Here is an 18,678-nt window from a genome sequence, read left to right on the forward strand (position 1 = left end):
TTATCTTGAGGCCTTCTATGATTCAATATACATATTTTTAATATTTCACATTTTTGTATGCCACAATATTTGAGTGAGGGTGTGAAACCCTCATAAAAACTTTCCTGAAGTAAGCTCAGGGAGTCACTATTTTTTAGTGTGGCTTTCACCACACAGGCATGCCCCAGCCTGGCGGGTGCAAGCAGCACTCACCAAGCAGTGCGGGGTACCCCTCAACAGGTACCAATTGGTGTTCCCTGAAGCCAGGCGTGAAAATTTCCTGTGGTGAACATGAAGGTGAGTGATTCCATCCAGGATTCTGAAAAGGTGATGGCTACATAGACATAGATAATGTTCTGGATAATACATCTATCTAGCACCCCAAGATTGGGACTGCTGGTTTTAACATGAGTCGTTCTAGTACCTTTGACAAAACCGGATGTTATGCTTGAAATCAACACAAAAGTGCCGCAGATAGCATTCACCAATGTTTCTGGAAGCATGATTGACTGATGAAATAAGAGCGACAATTGGTTACACAAATAAGCGAGAGAGAGCGGCCTTGATGGTGGTTTGGGGAATGGGCCGAGATATACATTTCCAGATCCTCAAAGGGTTTCTCCATCCTATCCGCCCCGCATCAACTCTTCTTTAACGAACACTTAGCCGTCCTTGGAATCGAATTCGCTCTCGTCCATGTTCTCGTCACCGAAGTGGAGATCGTCACTAGGTCTTTGTGATTGAGCTATCTCCAGTGCGGATCGTTCGTAGTTACCGCGAAATTTAGAATCCCCAATATGAACTGTTCCGTCCAAGATTTGAGCCACTGACGAGCTTGGCAAAGCACTTCCCCATTGACTCCCGGATCGGTGCTTTCCAACAAAGAGTCCCAATATTCCTGCAAGAGTGGCGACAAACCTCCAACTCCAACTACGTTATCTAGAAGCATTTTTGCCGCCTCAACAAAGTGCTCTTTTTCGCAGCCGGCATCTATCGCGAGAATGAATTCAGATATATCAGATACGGCTTGGTGGGTTGATTTGAATAACTTTTTTAATTGGTCCATGTCTATATGCATCGATGGATCAAGAAATATTAAACGCTGGGTGCTGATTGATCGTCGCGCAAGCTGGTTTAAATATATGCGACACAGCTTCAGGAGCGGAACCGCGGCTCGAAATATATCCTTTTGTGGCTTTTCGTATATTTCGATGAACTGCAAAGTCTCTTCATCCGGTTCGTCATAATAGGGGTCGAGCGGATGCCTACGTATGTCTAGAAGAACCGATTCGATTGAGTCGTCAACATGCTCGACCAGCTTCTGCCATTCTTGCTCCACAAGTTTGATCATAGAGGTGTGGAGCCATTGAATCAAGGCATTGATTTTATCCGTGGATATCGCGGTCATTCGAGCGCAATCATTGGTTCCTTTAGTAATCGAGAGGTTGTAAGTCGATGGGTTGGAGAGACTGAACCCATCATCAAAAAACGTGCTGCATGTCGTAACGACTTGAAGAAGTTCTGTTTCGAAGAGCTCTTTGACCTGGCATACAAGGCTTCTGATGCGAGAGGGATCCAAGTATGGCATATGTTGGTACATTCCGCGATGCGGATTCCAGGGTTTGTGGTCGGCTCGAATCGCGATGATCGACGCATCAATTCGATCCACAAGGTCATCGATTTCCATCAAGGTGTCCAAAATACCGTCGTACCAGGAGCTACAGTCATTTTGCGAGCTGGGTGAGCTCAAGGCGAGTGATAATGATTGCAGCTCTCCTCGTAATCCGGGCAAGAGAGATTGTCCCAATCGGTACGGAGTTTCGTTCCGTATGTCTGTTGCGTTTCTATCCGCCGGGGCTGGGTCGCAAGCAGGCAACGGCCGGTCTACACCGTTATCAAGTCGTTTGCGTAGGAGGCTGACCGATCCCCTGAAAATGTCTAAGTTCCGCACAACAGATTTGTATCAGCATGGACGATGGCTTCCTGGCGTTTAGAATGTTCACAAAGGAGATACCTTGATACTGCTGTTCGGACTTTCCATGGTGGTTCATTGATTGAAAGGATTGGACGATACCCGCCACCGATTCGGTTATAGCAGGCTCAGCCATCTTGCGAATCGATTTTCGACGGCGTCAAGCTACGGAGGTCCCGGGCGCGCTGGTGTTTGGTGTGGCGGTGGTGTGGCAAGCGTCGCAGCATATGAAAGACAATGTGAGTCAAGACAACGATTGTCAAGAGCTAAAGAAATGAAGGACAGTGGAATCAAATAAAATCATACCTGTGATAAATTCAAGACAATGATGCCGATCTCAGTAATCGTAATTCGTACTAGGTAATGCCTGAACGATGATAACCAAGTTGGTATGTAATATGTAAGACGACGAATCAAACAACGAAAGAGAACGCGACGCTTGCTTTGTGTTAGAACTTGCTTTTGCCTGTTGTTGGAGTTGAAAGCGATAAGGAAGGAAGGGCCAGCACCTTATGATGAAAGGAGATTCCGATTCGGGCAGAAACAAGTCCAAAAGACAGGCGAAAATACACAGACACGAGGAAGCCCAGGCTCTGATGACGTCAATAGTGTGATGATCGCCATGGATCAGGCAGGATCATGCGGGATCCGTTAATTTAGAGAACCCTCGATGTATGCGCTCATCACAGGATCTCCGAATTTCGCATTTTTCTCCGCACGAGCCCCGCTTTTTTTGCAGCCAGCCCTTGCCGCCTGAAGTTGTTTGAGGAGCCAGGGTGCTCTGGAAAGTCAGATCTGAGTCACCAGATATCAAATTTCGCAGGGAAATCTGGGTCCCCGAAGATCCCCGAAGTGATCCAGAGTTCCAGATTCCAGATTTCCCTGCGAAATCTGAAATTCCAGATCTGTTCAAAAGTGACGGGAAGTCCTCCACTCTTTGGCCCAAAATCTGAGAACTCCACCCGCCGACAAGAAATTCATTGGCCAGTTTTGAAGGCTGTCATCTGCTGCTTGGTGCAGCGTCCAGGCGGTACCTATCCTCGGCGGGCAGGCTCAGACCTCCTTGGCCGCCGGCCGGCCGCCTGTACCACGAGAAAAGCCAGCGAGATCTGTCCTAGCCGAGTTCATCCATCCATCCATGAGACTGAAACAACGACATGAAGAAAGATGCACGGATGTGATGATGATTCCAATCCTACTACCCTTTCCCCCCAAACACCCAAAATGAAGATCGACTTGTGAAAAGAGCCGCGAAAACGAAGTAGAGAACGAAAGAAGAAAGGACTTGGGAGCTGTATATATATATATAACTACTAAAACTACGTATTCAAAAACACACAAAACGAAAAGGGAACGAAAAGGGAACGAAGGATGATAATAATACTGATGGTGATGAAAAAAAAATGATATCTTTGGGAGGTAGTTGAAAAAGATGGATCGGATAGCTTCCCTGTACTTCTATAAAAAAACCCCTTGGTTGTTGATGAAAATACTCTGGTTATGTTAAAAAGAGGCAAGACAAAAGACGGGCGGATGATGACGAAGCGAGGAGAGGAAGGGTAAGGCGAAGTGAGGGGGGAGAGAAGCGATATGGAAGAAGGGATGCAGAACGAAGAAGGAAGAGAGGAAAGGAGTAGGAGTGGTTATCCTTTGGCTTTTTTGATCGTTGTCTGCATACGACCGACCGACCGAAGGTGAAAAAAAAACGAGAGGGATCAATACACACATCGAAGACCAAGAGTGAAAAGGAGAAAGTGGGCACTGACGTCGTACGAGCGGATGAGCTGTTCTTGGCCTTCTTCAGTCTGCGAGAACGCGAAGCCTCTATTCCTCCGCAGTCTCTGAACGGCCCTAACCTTCTTGATAGCCTGTTACACACCACACCACCACCATCCTCGTCATGAGTTTCTCGTCTTTCCAAGAGCGATCTGATCGAAAAAGGGGAGAGAGAGAGAGAGGACGGACCTTCTGGAACTGCTCCATCCGGGGCCTGTAGTCTGGCAAGTTGAATTTCTGGATCTCTTGGACGATGTGGTACGCCTCTGGTCTGAACAATCTCTTGTACCTATATATTCACAGCACCGACGAAAGGCCTTCAATGAGAGCCATTATCATGTGAGGCAGGAGGGGGAAGAAGGGACGCACGCTTTCCAGGCCAAGTCCCGGGCCAGACAACCGATGGGGATCAGCAGCAGACAGAAGTAGAAGACCGAGCTGGAGAGCATGCGGGGCATGAGCCCGTAGTACTCCTTGCTCACGCCGATGTGTGGGGCGGTGGAGGCGTATGTGGGCAGGATGAAGAGCGTCAGGGCGAACGAGCCGGGGATCGCCAGCAGCGTCCATTTCGTCCACAAACTGGCGCCCGAAAATCCCCGTCAGCGAAGCTAAATCTTGCTCTCGCACTCCGGGACTCACTCAGAGATGATCGCGGCCTTCCCGAGCACCGTCAATAGGGTCACCAAATACGTCGTCGTGCCCCATAGCCACTGGCCCGAGATCCATCCTTGATGCAAGATCAGGTCGTCTTTGAAGATGAGAGCGGTGACAAAGAAGATGAACTAAACAAATCCAACACAAGAAGAAGCTCTGAGCATTAGGAGGTTTCACGCGTGTATGTGGAAAAGTGTGAGGGGTTACGGACGACTGAATGATACACCGCTGTGGCAACCCACTCCCAGAATATCCGACGAGTGAACTGCAAAGGAAGGAGAGACAGATGAGTGGCAGAGCAAGACCGAAAAGTGGGGGGGAGAGACTGAACAAAGATGTTGCGCTGGCCAAGGGTGTAGAGCTCGGGATACCGATCCAGCATCCGGGCGCTGACGAACTGGTCGAGGACGCCGAGAACGAAGGGCGGCATGACTATGAAAACCGGCAAGAATTATGAGTATAGAGGATGGAGAGAGACCGATTCGGCCGGGTTTCGAGATGCACGGACCGGTGAAGAGCACGTTGTAGAACGTCAAGGTCCATGATTCGAATAACACTTGGCCCGAAAACCCGTTCGCAAACGAGAACTGTAAGCGTGCAGATGGTGTCGTTGTGTGAGTCGCATGAGAGCTTGCAAAGAGTTGGAAAGAAAACTCACATAAAACCCAATGAGATACAGAGTGATGTTCTAAGGATTCATGATGTCAGTTTCAGAGTTTGTGTACTTTTAGACCAAGAGAAGAGGAGACAGACTTTATAGAATCTAAAACAAGGCAGGAAAAGAGATGGTTAGTAAGAAGGACGATGGCGATAGAAGAGGAAGAAGAAAAAACTGACGAGTAAAGGATCAACTTAGTCAATCTAACATAACTCCATGTACCATGGACGAGGAGGAGTTTCTTGAGGAACCTGAACTGGGAGATAGCGACGTCGGCGGAGCGGGCGGCCTGGAGGCCCTCGACACCGCTGATCCCGATGCCGACATGAGCGGCCTGGATCATGCTGACGTCGTTGGCGCCGTCGCCGATGGCCAAGGTGATCGAGCCCTTGATGTTCTTCTTCACGAGCTTGACCACTAGCGCTTTCTGTAACGGCGACACTCGACCTGTCCTCTCCCTCGTCAATCTCTTGCCTCTCTCTCCCCCGTCAACCTCGTAAGATCTTCTACTCACAACATACGACCGCTTTGCATAGCACCGCCAGTTCCAGAAACGCCTTCGAAATCGACTTGTCCAATGCGAATCCCAAACTTTTCCCATCTAAATAAACAACATGCGTGGATGGGAGAGTGAGCGACAGTTAAGCAAGAGAGTGAGAGTGAGAGATGAACAGACCGATGATGAGCGCGAGGTCTTCAGAATCGGCAGTGTTGTTAGAGGCGGAGCGAAGAGCGAGGAGCCGTTTATGGATGAAGTCAGCGGTAGCGTCAGCAGACTCTTCGTTGACGATGACGAGGTTCATAGATTCGGAGATGAGGCGACAACTGAGGCCGATGTTGATCGCGGTTTCCTGGCGGTCGCCGGTGAGGACCCAGACCTTGATGCCAGCCTGTTGGAGGGTATAGATGGTGTCGGGGACGCCTTCCTGGAGCTTATCCTCGATCGCCGTCGCGCCCAGGAGGAACAAGTTCTTCTCGATCAGCTCCGAGGCTTTGTCGATCTCCTCCGTCCGCCCATTCACCGTCGCCGCCGCCCGCTCATAGATCGCCGCCCACGGCTGGTACTCTTCCTCCGGAATCTCTCGCATCGCTATACATAACGTCCGCAGCCCTTCTGTCGCATACTCCTCGAGATGGACTAGTGTGCTCTCCTTGTACGGCTGGTGCGGCGCACATCGCTCCAGGATTACCGTGTCGGCTCCCTTGCAATATAGGATGATCCTCCCGTCGGGTGCCCGGATGATCGACGACATCCGTTTCCGGGTACTGTTAAATTCGAGAATGTTGAGTACTTGATACTCTTCTGATATTCCATTGGCCTGAATCAAGATTGACTGAGGCTTGCGCACCTATCAATCATCGAGGAAAGAACTATGTCGTCAGCAAAAAAAGAAAAAGAAACCAGCTATAAAGACCATCACAGCGAAAGTCATTCACTTGGAATCGGTAGTTTAGAACTTCTGCGCCAGCAACCAAAGCGGCTTCGTCGGGACTACTGGCTTGATAGATGATTTTCCCATCTTTCTCTTCGGGAATGACGGTATGGCAGGTAGCAAGGAGGGTCAAGAATTCTCTGGTGACCTTTTCGCCGTCGTCGTTCTTGGCGAGGACGGAGGGGAGATCAGAGAATGGGAAGATCTCTCCCTTGCGGTTCTCGTCTACCACGTCCGAGTAGGGCACCCCGCCAATCGAGCACTGTCGGAACTCCATCACGTTCCTCGTTAGTGTGCCCGTCTTGTCCGAAAACACGTAGTCGATCTGGCCCAGTTCCTCGACCAGTGATGATGTTCGACAGAGCGCTGCCGTATCTGTCACCGGGTAGTACATGTCCAAGTCTGAGTTGATTAGAGCGGCTTGTTGGTACTTGACCACCTCCATGGTAACGATCAATCTAAGAAAAAAAAAAGGTGATGATGAGTGGTGAAGATACATGGGTAATGAAGAAAGAGACTAACGAGATGGGGATCAAGTTGTTATAGAGGATGATGAAGGTCAGAATATCTTCGATGAAAGACGTCGGCTTGTCTTTGCCGGAGTCGGCCTGCATGATATACCAGAGCTGGTCTCCGAGAGAGTACTGGTGAAATGAAGAAGAGGGTCAAGATGGGTTGCTGTTTGTGATGTGCTCCTAGGTGGGTAAGACTGACTGTGCGGATAAAGCTTCCGATGGATGAGCCGACCGATAAGACTAGGAGGATGATGAACAGGAAGACGATTTGGACGTTAACCATTCGTTCGACGGCGGTCCGCTTGATGGGTGCCGCTCTGAAGAGTCATTAGGTATCTAAATCAGCATGGATTCCTGGAGATGGGGAAGGGGAGCGTCTCTTACGTTGCGTTGCGCATCAACTTGGTTTCATGTCCGGTGAAGACGACGAGGCCGTACATCCAGGCAGTATTCCTGAGCTGGGCGCCTCTGAGCAGCATTTGATCGGGGGAGATTGAGATTTGTTTCTGGGCCATTTGAGAGGTTTCGAGGGTCATGGTGCCTTCGTAGGTGTAGAGCGAGTTATTAGGTTGTTCGGATCGGAGCTGTCCGCGGATGCTTGAGGCCAGCTGGGGGCTTGTGAGATGGGCTGTGGAGAGGTGGGCCTGTTTGATCTTCAGGTTGGTTTCGCCATCCAGGTTGCTGGTTTCGATGTATGCTAGTCCGTCGGGCTCGGAGGAGCTGAGCAGGATCAAGTCGGCTGGGAAGTGTTCGTTGGATTCGAGTCTGACGATGTCCCCCACCTTGATATCCTGCCAGGGCTTCTTGATGTAACTCTCTCCTGATAGGATGTTCGCCGCCCGGGTGTTCAGCTCGGCATCCGATTTGCCCCGCTTGATATCTTCGGTCATTTCCTTGAAGGCGGCGACGAGTAGGACGAGGGTGAGTGGTGCGATGGTCGTGTATGGGTTGGTGGGGGAGACATTAGGGATTTGTTGGATGCATGCCGTAAACAAGAAAAACAGATTGGCGTATTTACTGAATTGTTCTTTTTTTTTTTTTTGTAGTAGTAGTAGTGAGAATAGTGTGTCAGTTTGAATGCAATTTGTGTATGTGTGTGTGTGTGGTTTGGCAGAATAAGAGATTTACCTAGTAGGAACTTTGGAAGAAAGGTGATGATATTATACTTTGTCGTGCTGACGTGGTTGCTGATAAATTTGAATTCACGTTGGTTGCGTGGGGTGTCGTTGAGATAGAGCAGCCGTTCGCCGGTGAGTTCTTTGGGCTGGCGGCTGAAGAGTTGCTCGAGCCGGTCCTTGAGGGGGACGGATTTTTTGCAGGGGGATTTTTTGGAGATTGGGCGTTTGCTGTTGGCTGAAGGATGGTTGTCGACGAGGGGGATGGAGCGGATGCCGTGGATGATATCCTGGTCGTCATCGTCCTCTGGGGCATACTTTGAGCTGGGGGATGTGGGGCGGAGATGATGGGCTGATAGGGAGTGTGAGTAGGACTGCCGGTTGTTGCTGTTCTGGGGGTTTCTTGACTGGTTGAAGCTCGTCTTGAATGGGGCGGCAGAGTGGGAGTTGATGCTCGAGGGGCTCTGGTCGTCGTAGAGCGGGTTGTAGGTGGGCTGGCTGGGGCTCGAGTTGAGGTCCTGCATGGTCCCGCGCGGGTTGCTGGGATGGCCGCCTCCGTAGGCCGCCGGGTTCTGGTCCTGGTCGAAGTGCGGCTGGAGATGGTCGTGGTAGGGCGGCTCGTCCTCGTCCTCCTCCTCCTCGTCGTCGTCGTCGGGGAGGGCCGAGTGGTGGGGGTAGTAGCCGTAGGGGGGCGTTGGCTGGTGGCTGAGCGGGAGATGGGTCTGCTGGCTGCTGGCGTGGAAGCTGTCGAGCAGTTCTGGGGCGTAGGGGTCGTGGGTGGGCCTGGATGCGGATGGTTGCTGGCCGAACTGGCTCTGCTCGTCCTCGTCCCCCAGGATGTGGCTGGGCATGGCGGCGGGCGGTGGGCGGTTTGGGTGGTTCGGATTGGGAAGAAGCGGGTGAAACACGCCACACCCACACTCCAAAAAGGGCTTCTCCACACAGAGTGGAGTTCCTCCAGGGGGCTGATGAAACAAATCCAGATGGAAGCTCAAAGCACTCATCCACTTTGTCCCTGCATCTAAACTTAACATGCTAGATAAATAACCCAAGGAGCATAAACACAGGCCTGCTGTGGGCCAATGAATCCCCCCATTCAGAATCAGGTGTGTGTCTACTTTTAGGCCCCAGTTATATTTCATTTATCATGTGCAACCCCCGGGGGCTCAAAAAATTTGGATTGCGCATGACAAATTGAGCCCATTTATCACTTATCATGGCACTGATCTCATCAATACTGCCACAAATTGATTGGTTGCCTCACATATCATTTTTTAAATAAATATGCATCTAGCAACTTGAAATTCAATTTGATCTGGGGTTTTCAAACCAATTCTTGTCAGGGATCCTTAGTGGTGTAGATATCTCTCTATATACAAATGTGGCAGCACTGGGATCAGAGTTCAGTCAAACTCCTGGAAGTAATCTAGGAGACCCCTGGAATATCCCTCTCACAGACCTGCTGGGCTCAAAAATCAGCTGATGGCCAGGCTGTTGATCATTTTTGCCCAGGGTGCTGTGTGCTGATGGAGAATGCTCAGCTACTGACAGGTGATTAAATGAGACAAAAACAGGACAATACAGGAGAAAACCAAAACAACACACAACAGGAATCAACCAATATAAAGACTAAGAACGGATCCGTTGGAGCAGAGCAAAGTCGGAGTGGGGAAACACACTGAAATCTGGATTATCATTGGTCTGCCATGCTTGAGAGTTGTGCATCTTGAATAGGGTGATCTTCAGACGGAGGCGGAGCTGAAATTTGAAGTCTTGCAGATGAGTGCAAATGGCCGTACACCACAGCGGCCCCTGCATTCCAGTTTCTGCACTGTCTCAGTCTGGAATAGCAGACGACTGACAATCGACTCGTGTCTCCCATTGCCACTCGTGCTTGCTTGTGTCTTGCATGTCTCCAAACCCTCAATTTATATAGGTGTCTCAACGTATTCCCAGGTGTGCTGCCCAAACCGTATTCCCGGCCGCTTAGAGGGCGTCGTTGTGGCATCACAGTACATCTCGGTGTTGAGTTCTCCTCTGGCATGACATTGATGAGGCAGTAAATCATGATGTGATACGCCATGGAGCAGGTCCCAAACCGTCGCAAGGGTGACGTGGACCTCGTCGGCCACCGGAGACGGCTGTTACTTCCATAAGGTGTATGAGCACACTGGCAGACTTGTTTGCCCTTATGTATGTAAATATCATAAGGAATCAAACTGACAAACAGATGAGTACAGTGACTACACGCTCCTCGTCAAGACAGTGGCAGTGCGCGATGCCGCATTGAATAATGCATCAAGTTAGGTATTTACGGTTTTACCCTACTCACAAAACATGAGTTTGGTGCGGCTTGTCAGGCCTTCCAGAATTCCTGTATAGGGCATCATTTGCAACGTTTCCCAGCGAGGACAACATTTGTGGTCTTCGAAGTCACGGCCCTTGAGGAGCATTCAGTATGGATACTCCGGTGCGGTTCCATCCGGCCGCCGAGGCATGGGTTTTAGTACAAGATTTCCAACAGTGCACAGCGGAGATGCACTCAAAAGCTTGATCGAGGCTTTCACGTTTGAAATGTGCACTGTTGGAGAGCATAAAATGACTGGTTGACCCTAGAATTTGCTAATCCAGGCGCCTCTGTAATTCCACTTCGAGACATTCCAATCCCATCATTCTCATTCTACCTAACAGCAGTCGCAGTTGATATTTTTTCCCTGAAAAACTCATTTCTTTCTATAGTCAAGAGTATACGTACCTATCACTTGATCAATCTCAGCACATGAGTGCTAGATTCTGCCTGCCAATGCAGGCTTTACGCATTTTCCTCTTACAAGTTTTCCTACTGGGATTGACGGGAACAAGTGTCTGCTTGTTCACACCTGAAAGTATTATGCAATCAAACCAAAATAAGGTGTGGGTGTATCGTGAAAAGGGAAGAAAGTGTACGTGAAACATTGTTGCCTAGTCAGATGACTAGTATTAATTGATACCCAATTATATGTTTTTAAGTGGCCAGCAAGATGTTAGGAATGCACAAGGAAACTCCCAGCTATCAAGAGATTGGTCAAAGTAAGTTTTTTTTTTTCTTCAGAAATTCCATCCATATTTGAAATTTTCAACTGAATCCACTAAACCTTCAGAGATAACTGGCCAGCGCTCCAAGATATTCAAACCCACTGTGAATAAAAAAGAATTCATGCCATTGGCATCAGGTCAGAATCAGAACAATTCTCCCACGCTGATTTATAAGAAAGGCTTACTGATAAGTTTTTGTGGTCATGAAATTTTGCAAATCAAACATTAATAAACAGGTAAGTCATGGTTAGATTTAGGCAATTAATCTGGTTTTTGTGATATAAAGTGAATCTGAAGATGGGTTTTTGTTCTCCTTTTGATTTGAAATTTAGATGATCAAGATACTCTTGATAAGTTAATTGATGACCATTTGTATTCAATACAACTTCTGGTTGGGAGTTCATCTATTGAAGCAAATCAAAAACAAAAGCTTCAAGAAATCATCACTGGAATATCCACCAACATGGAACTTTTTACCTCAAGACACTCTGCACAGAGAGAAATATCCCAGGTTGAACGTGATGAAGCAGCATTCAACCTGATTCAACAATTAGACAAAGCATGGAATTTATTGGCAAGCCTACCAGGAGAGGGATCTCAAATAAAGAAATATTTAACTCTGATCTTCTATTTAAATGATTCCATGGTGGAGTTTCTGATTGCTGCAGAAAAGATTAATCTGATTGGTGAAGATGCTTTGTCCAAAATATTGAACAAAGACATTGGGGTAGAAATGATATGCAACTACATCTGGGGAAAGTTCCCAAGGAATGACTTCTATTCAGTTGTTTTAAAGGGTGACTTGAAGTCCAGCCTGGAGGAAAGCCCTTTTACTGAAGAGCTGCGTGGTCTCTTGAAATGTAAGTCATTGGTTGGGATCTCTTCCTATTATATGAAAAGAGACTCAACCTAAACAATATTTTTCATTTTCTCACTCAGATTTGACAATGCCAACAACAGCTTCCCCTAGTGATGGTATCTCAAGTTGGCCCAAGTTGGTGCGCTTGCATCTAGCAATCCAAATCAAATCATATCGAATTGTTGCTAAGAAAAATTACCAAAGCATAGACCAAAATAGATTGACAGGGCTATTCTTTAAGATTACATCAAATGAAAGAATAAGAAAGAGGAACATAAAGTCAGATGGATTCCTGGACCTTCTTTGGAGGTGTTCTTTATTGAATGTTGATTATCAATCAAGGGATAAGGATACATATTTAATATTTCTCCATCAAATGGCTCAATTCATGGTGAAATATCACATAAATGCAGAGGAGAATATGGGCATACTCAAAGAAAACCCTGTGTTATATGCAAGAATCAAGTCGCTTGATAGGGCAATCATGAACCGTAGTGATGCAACAAAATCAATGTATGCAAAGTATGGTGAAACATTGCAGGTTTCAGCTTTGGGGAAAAATCAAGACCACAACAAGTACTTTGAGGATCCACAGGCTAATGAATATGTTGAGCCAAAATTACAATATGAAAGTGATGAAGAGGAAGATGAAGATGAAGATGAAGAGGAGGAAAATGGGATGCTTATTTATTTGACAAACATCAAGAAAACAAGTGATGGATCTCTATTTCCTCCCCCTCAAGGTGGATATGATACACAAGATGAAACTCAAGATTACACATCAGGAGCTGGATATGCATCCAAAGATGATGCCATAAAAGCTTTGGTCAAATCTTGGGAGGAAGAAAAAGAGGGACTTCTGCATGGAAACAGATCAGTCCAGTTTAATGGAACACACAGCAAAAAGATGGCAGATTACATTATTGAACTCAATGAGAGAAGTGAATTTATGTACATTCTGAATGGACTTTTGAAGTTTGAAAGTGACTATACCGTGGCAAGGAGACGAAAAATCATTGATGGTATAGAGTATGCCCCTTTTCATGGAAATGAAGCTGAATTTGAAAAAGAACATGGCCGTCAAGTAGCAAAATTTGAAAAAAATCATGGCCGTCAAGTAGCAGATTATATCTACCCAAACCACAAGCCTGGTGAATTCCTCTATAGTTTGAGTAAAATTTACACACAAAGAAAAGATCCAAGCTCAGGAAAGATGAAAAATTTCATACATTTTGCCAGTGATGATAACTACAGCAAATACATGGAGTACATGAACCTCACACCCCGATATAAATATAATGAAATTGTGAAATTCCTTGAATATAGATTGAAGACCAGTATTCCTAAACAGTAATGATTAATGCTGATCCATGCTAATACCCAGTGTTTAATAAAGGTTTAGAATGGCTTGAGTGTTTTTCCTTTCTGTTTCACATTGGAATATGGTATCCTCCAAGTGATAAACTCAGGTTTATAGCTATCAGGCTTTTCTAGGGTTTCCCTTCATTTGATTGTCTGTTTCCTTGGCTTGAACCTTCTATATGTTTCTGTGTTGAAATTTCATTCAAGTTTTGGGTCAATATTTCTGTTTTGGTTTGATTTCACTACTCTCTTGGTTGGGTTTGTTTTTCATTGTCAAAAATAACTCCAAAGGTCAGCTTATCTGCACCCAATCCCATGATCATAGGCTGTTTCCTTGGCGTGGTCTCACACACTAGATTGGATGTCTTCTTTACATCTCTGTGTTCAAACGTCTTTCAAGTCTTGGGTCAATCTTTCTGTTTTGGTTTGATTTCACTACTCTCTTGGTCAGGTTTGTTTTTTGTTGTCAAAAATCCCTCCAAAGCTCAGCTTATCTGCACGCAATCCCATGATTGTAGGCTGTTTCCTTGGCGTGGTCTCACACGGTAGATTGGTTGTCTTTCAAAAAAATTGTGTTATTAGTTTTTCTGGTCTAGGTGTCATTTTGGATCTCTCTTTTTATTAGTTTTCTTCCATTGTCAGGATCTTAGTCTTATACACACACAGTCTCAGTTAAATCACAGCCTCGTCATAACACTCAGAGTGCCGCCCACCGGGCTCCATTTCCTCTGCTTCTGATCCCTGATTGGTCTGGTAACCCAAGAGGGGAGTGGTATTAGAAGGAGGCGGTGCAAAGTATATGGTTTCATCCGCTCATCGTACTGCGCAGGGCTTATGATCGCTTGCGTGGGCTAGCATTTGAGGGAGGATCCCTGTCTCCGTCTATCAACTGAGATCTCCCAACAATCGGCAGACCCGTTTCCCATCTCTGGTGAACAAGAAGAACAAGGTGCCGCTGGGACGCTGAGGATATCGACGACGAGAAAGAAAGCGGAGCCAAGGCCCGGACATATGGACGCAGGAAGCAGTGCAATAGAGAGATGGCCAGGACCGAGATGGGCGCCATTGATGCGGATGCGCACCTGTGCCAGGACGTCCTCCGGGCCTCTCGCGCGGCTAGCGTCAAGAGGATCGGGGATAAACCAGGGGAGAAGCCTGACTTATCACAAGTTCCTCGCTTCAGAGGGCCCTGGTACAGCCTGGGCTGGCGCAAAGCGCCCTCCCGCAAAGCGCGACCTCCGAGGGAGGGACTTGCAGGTAAAGCCAAGAATTTGGCTTGAGAGCTTTCAGTGTTTTGGTGGGAGTTTTTTCCCGCTCCCCTTTCAGGGGTCTTCTCCTTGTGTATTCCTATCGCCTGTGGTGCCAGATTAAAGGCCTGATTTTTCTCTTTCTTTTGGTGTCAATCACCACTTTTTCCCCCTTCACAAACTCCTTCCATCCCCCTTTGAAGTTTGTGATTTTTTTGTGTTTGGCCAGAAGTGTGTATGCAAATTCCGAGAAGATCCATTTGGACTCAATTTAAATACAGAACTCCATCATCCATCCACCTTGACTGCTGAGCAAGGGCAACACTCTCCTTCAAGTGTAGATATCACAAAAGTGACACTACATTGAAGCTGAGATGCTCAGCTATTCCATGTACTTCAGCTCGCTGACTCACAATGAGTGCGTGCTGTGTAATGTAACTTTGATTCAAAAAGTTGGCCAAAAGCCACAAATTTCCTGAAACTCTCACACGGAAAAAAGCTGATAACTCATAAGCCTCCCATTGGGAATGGGAGATGCTTCGCATCGGGGTGCTCCGCACCCCCAGTCCCGGGAGGCTTAGTTAAGTCAGGAAGAAGCCAGCTGGCCCCGATGAAGGTAGCGACAAGAGCAAGCTGGCATAGACTTGTTTGCCATTATGTATCATGAAATATCAAACTGAAAAACAGATGAGAGCATCTGTATAGATCTGTATCATTTATCTATCTATGTACAGCAATGTCAGAAAAGCTTGCCAAATTTTGTGGCTGAAATGACTTCTGCATTTCAGCCACAGGCCTGTACAGCTTCACTGTACAGGCAGACGAAACCCGTTCGGGCAGCTGATTTCACTTGACATGGGTGCCGGGCCAGGCGAGGGGCGAGGGAGGCAGGGGCGGCGAAGGGCCGGATCGAAGTAAAATCGCTCCAGGAATCCAATGGTGGGGCCCTCAAGGCCCCAAAGTGGAAAACAAAGAAACTGGGGTTTTTCTTCTGATGGCATTCCTGACGTACAGGAGCCATACAGGCTTTGAGGCTGAAGCGTCAAGACATGTCGCAGTACACGATGTCGGATCAAAAAATGGCGTCGTTCTTGGCGAGGACGGAGGGGAGATCAGAGAATGGGAAGATCTCTCCCTTGCGGTTCTCGTCTACCACGTCCGAGTAGGGCACCCCGCCAATCGAGCACTGTCGGAACTCCATCACGTTCCTCGTTAGTGTGCCCGTCTTGTCCGAAAACACGTAGTCGATCTGGCCCAGTTCCTCGACCAGTGATGATGTTCGACAGAGCGCTGCCGTATCTGTCACCGGGTAGTACATGTCCAAGTCTGAGTTGATTAGAGCGGCTTGTTGGTACTTGACCACCTCCATGGTAACGATCAATCTAAGAAAAAAAAAAGGTGATGATGAGTGGTGAAGATACATGGGTAATGAAGAAAGAGACTAACGAGATGGGGATCAAGTTGTTATAGAGGATGATGAAGGTCAGAATATCTTCGATGAAAGACGTCGGCTTGTCTTTGCCGGAGTCGGCCTGCATGATATACCAGAGCTGGTCTCCGAGAGAGTACTGGTGAAATGAAGAAGAGGGTCAAGATGGGTTGCTGTTTGTGATGTGCTCCTAGGTGGGTAAGACTGACTGTGCGGATAAAGCTTCCGATGGATGAGCCGACCGATAAGACTAGGAGGATGATGAACAGGAAGACGATTTGGACGTTAACCATTCGTTCGACGGCGGTCCGCTTGATGGGTGCCGCTCTGAAGAGTCATTAGGTATCTAAATCAGCATGGATTCCTGGAGATGGGGAAGGGGAGCGTCTCTTACGTTGCGTTGCGCATCAACTTGGTTTCATGTCCGGTGAAGACGACGAGGCCGTACATCCAGGCAGTATTCCTGAGCTGGGCGCCTCTGAGCAGCATTTGATCGGGGGAGATTGAGATTTGTTTCTGGGCCATTTGAGAGGTTTCGAGGGTCATGGTGCCTTCGTAGGTGTAGAGCGAGTTATTAGGTTGTTCGGATCGGAGCTGTCCGCGGATGCTTGAGGCCAGCTGGGGGCTTGTGAGATGGGCTGTGGAGAGGTGGGCCTGTTTGATCTTCAGGTTGGTTTCGCCATCCAGGTTGCTGGTTTCGATGTATGCTAGTCCGTCGGGCTCGGAGGAGCTGAGCAGGATCAAGTCGGCTGGGAAGTGTTCGTTGGATTCGAGTCTGACGATGTCCCCCACCTTGATATCCTGCCAGGGCTTCTTGATGTAACTCTCTCCTGATAGGATGTTCGCCGCCCGGGTGTTCAGCTCGGCATCCGATTTGCCCCGCTTGATATCTTCGGTCATTTCCTTGAAGGCGGCGACGAGTAGGACGAGGGTGAGTGGTGCGATGGTCGTGTATGGGTTGGTGGGGGAGACATTAGGGATTTGTTGGATGCATGCCGTAAACAAGAAAAACAGATTGGCGTATTTACTGAATTGTTCTTTTTTTTTTTTTTGTAGTAGTAGTAGTGAGAATAGTGTGTCAGTTTGAATGCAATTTGTGTATGTGTGTGTGTGTGGTTTGGCAGAATAAGAGATTTACCTAGTAGGAACTTTGGAAGAAAGGTGATGATATTATACTTTGTCGTGCTGACGTGGTTGCTGATAAATTTGAATTCACGTTGGTTGCGTGGGGTGTCGTTGAGATAGAGCAGCCGTTCGCCGGTGAGTTCTTTGGGCTGGCGGCTGAAGAGTTGCTCGAGCCGGTCCTTGAGGGGGACGGATTTTTTGCAGGGGGATTTTTTGGAGATTGGGCGTTTGCTGTTGGCTGAAGGATGGTTGTCGACGAGGGGGATGGAGCGGATGCCGTGGATGATATCCTGGTCGTCATCGTCCTCTGGGGCATACTTTGAGCTGGGGGATGTGGGGCGGAGATGATGGGCTGATAGGGAGTGTGAGTAGGACTGCCGGTTGTTGCTGTTCTGGGGGTTTCTTGACTGGTTGAAGCTCGTCTTGAATGGGGCGGCAGAGTGGGAGTTGATGCTCGAGGGGCTCTGGTCGTCGTAGAGCGGGTTGTAGGTGGGCTGGCTGGGGCTCGAGTTGAGGTCCTGCATGGTCCCGCGCGGGTTGCTGGGATGGCCGCCTCCGTAGGCCGCCGGGTTCTGGTCCTGGTCGAAGTGCGGCTGGAGATGGTCGTGGTAGGGCGGCTCGTCCTCGTCCTCCTCCTCCTCGTCGTCGTCGTCGGGGAGGGCCGAGTGGTGGGGGTAGTAGCCGTAGGGGGGCGTTGGCTGGTGGCTGAGCGGGAGATGGGTCTGCTGGCTGCTGGCGTGGAAGCTGTCGAGCAGTTCTGGGGCGTAGGGGTCGTGGGTGGGCCTGGATGCGGATGGTTGCTGGCCGAACTGGCTCTGCTCGTCCTCGTCCCCCAGGATGTGGCTGGGCATGGCGGCGGGCGGTGGGCGGTTTGGGTGGTTCGGATTGGGAAGAAGCGGGTGAAACACGCCACACCCACACTCCAAAAAGGGCTTCTCCACACAGAGTGGAGTTCCTCCAGGGGGCTGATGAAACAAATCCAGATGGAAGCTCAAAGCACTCATCCACTTTGTCCCTGCATCTAAACTTAACATGCTAGATAAATAACCCAAGGAGCATAAACACAGGCCTGCTGTGGGCCAATGAATCCCCCCATTCAGAATCAGGTGTGTGTCTACTTTTAGGCCCCAGTTATATTTCATTTATCATGTGCAACCCCCGGGGGCTCAAAAAATTTGGATTGCGCATGACAAATTGAGCCCATTTATCACTTATCATGGCACTGATCTCATCAATACTGCCACAAATTGATTGGTTGCCTCACATATCATTTTTTAAATAAATATGCATCTAGCAACTTGAAATTCAATTTGATCTGGGGTTTTCAAACCAATTCTTGTCAGGGATCCTTAGTGGTGTAGATATCTCTCTATATACAAATGTGGCAGCACTGGGATCAGAGTTCAGTCAAACTCCTGGAAGTAATCTAGGAGACCCCTGGAATATCCCTCTCACAGACCTGCTGGGCTCAAAAATCAG

General features: G+C 48.2%; 2 protein-coding genes across 2 annotated transcripts in view; both read right to left on the minus strand.

Annotated features, from left to right (window-relative positions):
• Positions 1–724: 724 nt before the first annotated feature.
• Positions 725–2,087, minus strand: PtA15_5A161 (uncharacterized protein; the record flags this gene model as incomplete). The annotated part of the gene is made up of 2 exons (XM_053168892.1): positions 725–1,917; positions 1,994–2,087. 2 exons carry the CDS (start codon positions 2,085–2,087, stop codon positions 725–727), a joined length of 1,287 nt encoding a protein of 428 aa, XP_053020143.1.
• A 1,507-nt stretch (positions 2,088–3,594) lies between these two features.
• Positions 3,595–18,678, minus strand: part of PtA15_5A162 (uncharacterized protein) — a gene marked incomplete at both ends in the record, with an annotated part of 59,963 nt that continues 44,879 nt past the window's right edge. The window contains 14 exons of the mRNA XM_053168893.1: positions 3,595–3,621; positions 3,718–3,819; positions 3,917–4,016; positions 4,097–4,306; positions 4,367–4,509; positions 4,593–4,646; positions 4,713–4,813; positions 4,890–4,968; positions 5,040–5,069; positions 5,135–5,144; positions 5,219–5,486; positions 5,554–5,640; positions 5,716–6,388; positions 6,477–6,620. Of these exons, the coding sequence (XP_053020144.1) occupies positions 3,595–3,621; positions 3,718–3,819; positions 3,917–4,016; positions 4,097–4,306; positions 4,367–4,509; positions 4,593–4,646; positions 4,713–4,813; positions 4,890–4,968; positions 5,040–5,069; positions 5,135–5,144; positions 5,219–5,486; positions 5,554–5,640; positions 5,716–6,388; positions 6,477–6,620 (2,028 nt within the window). The remainder of the gene's footprint in view (positions 3,622–3,717; positions 3,820–3,916; positions 4,017–4,096; positions 4,307–4,366; positions 4,510–4,592; positions 4,647–4,712; positions 4,814–4,889; positions 4,969–5,039; positions 5,070–5,134; positions 5,145–5,218; positions 5,487–5,553; positions 5,641–5,715; positions 6,389–6,476; positions 6,621–18,678) is intronic.

The sequence above is a fragment of the Puccinia triticina genome, chromosome 5A (assembly GCF_026914185.1).
Source record: "Puccinia triticina chromosome 5A, complete sequence".
Classification (NCBI taxonomy): Eukaryota; Fungi; Basidiomycota; class Pucciniomycetes; order Pucciniales; family Pucciniaceae; genus Puccinia; species Puccinia triticina.